This window comes from Echinops telfairi, unplaced genomic scaffold, assembly GCF_000313985.2.
Source record: "Echinops telfairi isolate 266 unplaced genomic scaffold, ASM31398v2 ScPeMD7_655;HRSCAF=1070, whole genome shotgun sequence".
Taxonomy (NCBI): domain Eukaryota; kingdom Metazoa; phylum Chordata; class Mammalia; order Afrosoricida; family Tenrecidae; genus Echinops; species Echinops telfairi.
Window position 1 is genome coordinate 30,115,900 of NW_022104553.1, and position 7,559 is coordinate 30,123,458.

Here is a 7,559-nt window from a genome sequence, read left to right on the forward strand (position 1 = left end):
TCTATTTGTTCCATTGCTTTACTTAATTTTATTTTAAGTTATATCTTTATATGCCTCACTTTATTCTGAAAACAATATTCTCTTCTTACATATTCAGATGAATTTGAGATTACAGTGATCTCAAACTACACAGCCATGATCTATTCTCTCCTACAAATTTTATTAACCACTAATGAAAAAAAATACTATCCTTGGCCAAGAAGGATGGCCTCAGAGTCCCTGATCAAGCAGATTCCTCGAATTCTGGACCTGCACCTGAATAAGGCCAGCAAATTCCCTTCCCTGCTGACCCACAATGAGAACATGGTAGCCAAGATCGACGAGGTGAAGTCCACCATCAAGTTCCAGATGAAGAAGGTGCTGTGTCTGGCAGTGGCAGCAGACCATGTGAAGATGACAGATGATGATGAACTTGTTTACGACATCCACTCAGGTGCCAACTTTTTGTTTTCACAGCTGAAGAAGAATTGGCAGGATGTCCGTGCTTTGTACATGAAGAGCACCATGGGCAAACCCCAGCGCCTGTACTAAGCCACGGTTCAATAAACTTTTTTTTTTAATTATTTGAAAATTATCCCTTCTTTTTTTTTTTAGGTTCAATAAACTTTATTGTTCCTGTTTTTTAAAAAAAATATCTCATCGACATCAGTATTTAAGGACTTTCATAGAATAGGACTTTTCTAACTTTTTAAAGTATTCCCCCCTCACTCCTACCCAACTTAACAATTTGACATTTGGCTTACATATGCATTTTTAAAAACCTGATGCTGATATAACACACAGCACCGCTGGGAAGGTGCTTGTCATGGTTGCCCTTGAGCAGTGAACGCATGCAGCTGTAGCATGCAGCTGTAGAGTCCCTTCTACAAAAACGCCTTGCACAATCACATTTCCCTTAGTGGGTAAACGGGAGAAACAACCTCCCTTCAAGAAAACTGAATAAAACCTATAAACGAGGGCAGATGCTGCCCAGTTCTTTGTTCCTAACTGGGCATTTTAGACCTGCTTGGATGGAACCCTTGACTACCCAGGCCATGTGCTATAGACGACTGGTACCTTAGACTCTGCTCTTTCGAGGCACACAACATCCTCCATAGGCCACACCAGAAGGACTTGATGTGGAAACGCCACTAAGTGAACTGGGCTTTATCTCAAACTCTCCCATAGCCCTTGGTGTTAAGGCTGAAACTCTACTGCAGGGGTGTCAAACTGGAAGCCTGCGGCTCACATACAGCCCTGGAGGTAATTTTTTTGTGGCCCATGATGCTCTGAAATAAAATGTAACGAGGGAATTGCGTGTACAGTATTGCCTCCATCTCCCCTAAGTGCTATTTTCCTCATAACATTTTTTTCTATTTTCATTTTATTTCAAAGCATCGTGGGCCACAAAAAAAATTACCTTGGGGGACACATGTAGCCCACAGGCCACCGGTCTGATACCCCTGCTCTAGTGTTTCAGAACCAGATGACCACTATCTCAAGGTTTAGCACTAGAGATCATTGGACTTGGGTGTGGAACTCTTGCACTGGGGGGGGCGGGGGGGCGGGGAACATGACAATGAATGGTGGCCCAGAACTACCATATGTGGGGGACCAGCCTCCTCACAACCAAATGGGTCTGGTAAGGGGGATTGTTACGTAATTGAGGGGTAAATTAAAGAGACATGAGACAAGGCATGCATGCAAGAGCTCATCTCTTCCATGGCGACTGGAACCAGACTGTGGCAGTAATGTATTCTCTCACGAGTTTATATGATCTCGGTCATGCAAACCATGATATGTGCATACATAACAGGAAGGGGTTGTATTAGAGGGATACACGTCACATGAGGCAGGCAAGCTAGGGGTGTACACACAATAGGAAGGGGAGGTACTAGAGGCATACATGTGACAAGACACATAGGTAACCAGATGGGTGGGCTTTAGAGTTAAGATGGCAGCCTAACCTTAGTCTCTGAGCTGGCTTGGCCTTGAGCTCTTCTCCAGGGGAACAACCTATGATCATTATCAGAAGGGAGTGGGGCCTACTTAGGTGGGACAGACAATCGGCTCTGGTGGCTGTTGATGGCAGACAACTTTCAGACAAGTAGCCTTCAAGCAGTTGACCTTCAAGCACAGTAAATGGTAGTAGCCATGTTTTTGCAAGCATCATCCCATGGAGACAGCATGGGGCATAACTTTTACTTAGGAGAATGTGACTGAAAGGCATCTCCAACCTACAAACGTGAAGGTGTCCCTCCATGGGAGGACCGGCCTCCCAGACTCTTTAATGTATGAGCCTAGAGAATTTGTCTGCATACACTCTTCTCAGTTCTCAGTTTTCCACACCATGTATGTATTATTTTAATGCCCTCCTTGCCTTATCATGACATATATTAATCTGAAAGGCTTAGTTCTACCTTTGCAAATGAATGTTATTGAAAGTTTGGGGCTATTGTCAACCCCCATCTTTTATGTACATAGTGTCCAGTTGCTCAAAATTTTAATCTGTACAATTCAAAAACTCATGTATTGTGGTTTGTACTCAGCCTATACTTGTGTAGTTTCCTTTCCACAGCAGTGTTTTAAAGTCTATATAATCTGATAGAAGAATGTCACAATCAACCGAATTACCTTATGCCCCAGGAATATGATTCATAATGCTCACTAAAATAAAACGATAAGATGTCTCTAATGCGAAACAGAGACACATGTAAACCATAGATATATGAATGGATTTGGGACTCACACTTAATTCTAGACACAATCTAAAAACAATTCGTTCTTATGACATGGCCCTGCTTGATTTTCAGCCTCGTGAAGAGACCACTGAAAATACGGATGCCATAGCCAAATATGGAAATTAGCAAGAATAGCATCTAGGGTCTTAAAGGCTTGTCTCCAAACCAGCAGTTTTCTAAGTGAGGTGCCAGCTAAGCCCACACTGAAGAAGCACACCAACCTGTGTGATCCAAGGATTATAAATAATAGAATTCACATCTGAACTAAGGAATGGTATGAGCTTAAATTGTGAACACCCTATTTACAGAATGCTATGGATGACAGTGGAAACCCAAAATCCATTTGCAGGCTCCACACATGAATTAAGCCGCCACTAAACCACTCTGGCCATAGGCCAGGAGTGTGACTAGCCTTTCTATCATGCAGAGTGCTGTGGCTTTTGTTTTGTTTTTGTATGTTTTTCTGGATATGCAAGCCAGGACTGGTAAGCTAAAGCACCAGTGGCTGCATTAATGATTCTTTGAGGGGCATGGAAGGGGAAGTTGGGGGTGGTGGAATGGGGAGTTGTTAATAATGTGTACAAGAAAGAATATGTTCTAAAATTGATTGTGGAGATGATCATACAACTCTTTTTAATATGGTTAAACTGCTGAATGATATGTGAATTATATGCCAATAAAACGTTTAAAATGTTGAAAAGCCAAACAACAAGCAATGCCTTTTCTACTGCACCTAAGACAGTGCTGGTCAAACTCCCCACCATTGAGTCAATTCCAACTCATAATAACCCCAGAGGACAGAGTCGAACTGCTCCACTGAAATTCTGAGATGGTAATTCTTTATGGGAGTCGAAGGTTTCTTCTTCATCTGAGACAACTGAGTTTGACAAATCTGCCACATCCAGACCTTAGCACGGTTCTTCAAGCTTGAGGAACGTGCTCTGTCCGAAAGTCATTTCCATCATCTCTAGTAAAGGAAAAAGATAAAGGAGGAGATATACTCTGAAGTGTTCTCTAACCTGCTCTGTGTCCCGGGCTCCATGGGGCTCCACGTGTGTTTACTTTTTGTATGTTTTCTTTTAAAAAAAATCATTTTATTAGGGGCGTATACAACTCTAATCACAATCCATACATCCATCAATTGTATAAAGCACATTTGTACATTCATTGCCCTCATCATTCTCAAAATATTTGCTCTCCACTTAAGCCCCTTGCATCAGCTCCTCATTTTCCCCCTCCCTCCCCGCTGGCCCCTTCCTTAATAACCCTTGATAATTTATAAATTATTATTTTTTCATATCTTACACTGTCCGACGTCTCCCTTCACCCACTTTTCTGTTGTCCATGCCCGTAAACAATGAACTGAGTCCTATCCACAATGTTCAAACATTTTCAAATTCAGATACCATGAAATCCATATTCTAACCTCCAGGTTCATGAATTTGGACAATTCAGGAACAAAATCAATAACAACTCATGCAGCCCAATCCTCTCCCCACTCCCAGTTACTGGAAAGCATGGATCTGTTTACTGTTTCAATCAATTTGCCTTTCCACAGTGATTTGTAAGTGGACTCAGACAACGTTACACTTTCTAAATCTTGTCTTCCCTTACAAAACCTACTGTGTACTTATTGTGTAACATGTATTAGAAGTTCTTAATTTTTTTAAATAGTTTTAATGGCCTATGATGCACACACCATGAAATTCAATAGTTCAGTCCCATTAAGAAGAGTTGTGCAGTCCCCTCCACAATCAATTTCAGAACATTTTTTTCTTTCTTGTACTTATTGTTATTAGCTCCCCAATTGCCCCCAACCTCCATGCCATCCCACAAGAAATCTTTCATTCAGTCACTGTCTCTGTAAGTTTACCTATCCTGGATTTCATGTACTGAAAAACATACAAAAAAACGCAAAAACAAAAACCTAACAATAGCAAAGTAAACATTAAAAAAAAGGCAGAAAATCATATTTTTTAAAGATAATCTTACTTGGGGCTCTTATAGCTCTTTTTTTCATATAAATCCTTTTTTTAAATTAATAAATCATTTTTGGGGGGCTTTTACAGCTCTTGTAACAATCCATACATCAATAGCATCAAGCACATTTGTACATATGCTGCCATCATTATTTTCTAAACATTTACTTTCTATTTGAGCCTTTGGTAGTTCCTTTATCCCTCCTTCCCCCTCCCACACTCGTGACCCCTTGATAAATTATAAATGATTGTTATTTTCATATTTTACACCAAACACTGTCTCCGTTCCTCCGAGGTTTCTATTGTTCATCCCCCTGGTGTGTGTGTGGTGGTGGGCGAGGGGGAAGGAGGTGAGGTTATGTGTCAATCATTGTGATCAGTTTTGCCTTCCTCCCTTTCTCTCCCCACCTTCTCCCTACCCTCCTGGTACCAGTACTCCCATTTCTGTTCCTGAGGGGTTTATCTGACCTGGATCCCCTGTGTCATGGGCTCTTATCTGGACCAATGTGCATTTTCTGGTCTAGCCCGAAGTGAGAGGCAGGACTGGGGTCATGATATTGGGAGTGAGGAAGCCTCAAGGAACCACAGGAATATGATGTGTTTCATCGGTGCTTTACTGAACCCTGGTTGACACATCCCTTCCTTGTGACCTTTCTGTGAGGGGATGACCCATTGTCTACAGATGGGTTTGGGATCTCTGCTCTGACCCTCCTTGTTCTCAACAATGTTTGTTTGTTTGCTTGCTTGTTTGCTTGGTTAGGGTTTTCTGATGCATGTTACCTGATCCCGATGACACATGATCACACAGGCTGGTGTGCTTCTTCCATGTGAGCTTGTTGCTTCTCAGCTAGATGGCCACTTGTTTCACTTCAAGCCTTTAAAACCTCAGATGCTATATGTTTTGATAGCCGGGCACCATCAGCTTTCTTCACCACATATGTGCACCCATTTTGTCTTCAGTGATCATGCCAGGAGGGTATCACAGAATGCCAGATTGTTAGAACAAAGTGTTCTTGCACTGAGGGCGGGCTTGAGCAGAGGTCCAAAGCCATCCACTACCTCAGTGTATTGCCCTATACATATATGTCCATAGGCCAATATCTCTATTTTTGTGAATTAATATATCTGTATATGTACACACCTATGTTTGTACCTCTATCCATAGCTTTGCTTCCTAGATCTTTCCTCTGTTTCCTTTTACCTTCCTCCTGTCCCACCATCATGCTTACCCTTCTTCTGCTTCTAAGTAACTCCTCTCAGCTAGATTGCTGTTGCTCCAACATCCCCAGGATCTCTACATCCTCCTCGTTGTTGATTTTAGTTCCCTAGCTGTCCCCTGTCTACAGTGTTTGCTCACTGCTCCCTTCCCCCACATCCTCCTCCCTCCAAGTCCCTATGGAACCGTCGGTCTCATTTCTTTCTCCTCCATCTTGCTTCCCATGTCCATCTTGTATAGGTAGGCAAACCAACAACGGAGACAAAACAAAAGGAAAACTAAAGAGTGAATAAAAAGGGGGAAAAAATAACTAGCAAAAGAAAAAGCATACATAATTCCAGGTCTGTCTGCTGACCTTTATGACTATCTTCCCACCAGTGGAGGGTGGGGTGGGCATCCAGGAACTGCTCCTCCTAGCCTGAGGTCTAGTTTGGGGGCTCCTCAGGGGTGTTGTGGCTTGGCTTTGCTCCCTTGGCTGATCTGTTCCCTTCTTAGTTGGCCCCACTGTGGGGGTGGTCAGATCGGACCCACTCCCTGCCATGTGACCCCAGTGTTGAGAACAAATTAAAAATGGATCAAAAAAAAAATTTTTTTTTAAACAAACAAAAAAAATGGATCAAAAGTGAGATCGTTGACAAGGTGCTAAAGTTTACCCTAATGGTATCTGCCGTCATCCATTTTCCCAATGCCTCTGCATGATGGCAAAGCTCTTCCCGTCTCGAGTCTACGGTCAGAGGTCTCGAGTCTACGGTCAGAGGGTTCACTGGAGGCTTAAGCCACATTTTTTTTCTAACTGAAACAACTTTAAAATAGGTCCAAAAGGAGATCAAATGATAAGATACTGCATTTTAAACTAAGCACTTTCTTTTTTGTTACGGTCAAATTCATGTGATGTAAAACAAGTGTCACCGGCTATATACCGACTTTCTTCGTCTCTGCCCAAGGGGAGGTAAACAGACTCACCGTCCTGAGAGACGATAAGTGCCCGCTACGCTGACTTGCAGGAGGAAGGGCAGTGGTGTGGCTCCTGGGGGCAGCTGACCCCTCTTTCTGTTCCAAGTCAAGGCAATGAGGCCAAGCAGGCCAGACAAGCAGAGGGTCTGAAAGACTGTGAAGATCCCCACCAGCTCCATAGTGCCTGACCAATGACCTCTGTCCACGGTCCCAGATGCTGCCTAAATAGATTTGGGAAGGCCAGCTGATGCAGAAATTCAATTTTTTGTAACCAGACATGGGTGTCATCAGGAGGGAAAAATGCTTCATTTGAGAGTATTTCTATCACCTTGAATTTGTAAGAAAATTGACTTCCATTCACTCCAAAATATCCCAGGTGTCACTTATTCTCATTTATTTTTCACCCTTCAGTTCTTCTTGCATAGATCAGTCTCTGGTTCCAACATCTCTTTTGCGTACAAGAGGCACCTGGACATCATGCTCCTCTGTGGTGTGTGGCAGTGGGACCACCTAGGCTCCGGCTGTGGCCCTGTCCTTTGGCCCGTGGGTGAGCCACTGATCCTCTGAGGGCCTCCCTGTCTCCATTTTTCCAGGAGGAACCTCCTGCTTACAGTTGAGAAAGTGTTGGCGTCTTCAGTCTAGCCCCCCCGCCCAGACCATGAGAACAGGCCTCGGCTGACCCACTCCCCA

At 43.1% G+C, this 7,559-nt stretch overlaps 1 protein-coding gene across 1 annotated transcript; it reads left to right on the top strand.

The window, feature by feature from the left end:
* Positions 1 to 204: 204 nt before the first annotated feature.
* On the top strand, positions 205 to 531 carry LOC101648387 (60S ribosomal protein L10a-like). Its single transcript, XM_045292263.1, has one exon. It carries the CDS (start codon positions 205 to 207, stop codon positions 529 to 531), a length of 327 nt encoding a protein of 108 aa, XP_045148198.1.
* Positions 532 to 7,559: the final 7,028 nt, after the last annotated feature.

What these genes read in the sequence shown, in the direction of transcription:
- LOC101648387 (XM_045292263.1), top strand. Translation starts at nt 205, where the DNA reads ATGGCCTCAGAGTCCCTGATCAAGCAGATTCCTCGAATTCTGGACCTG.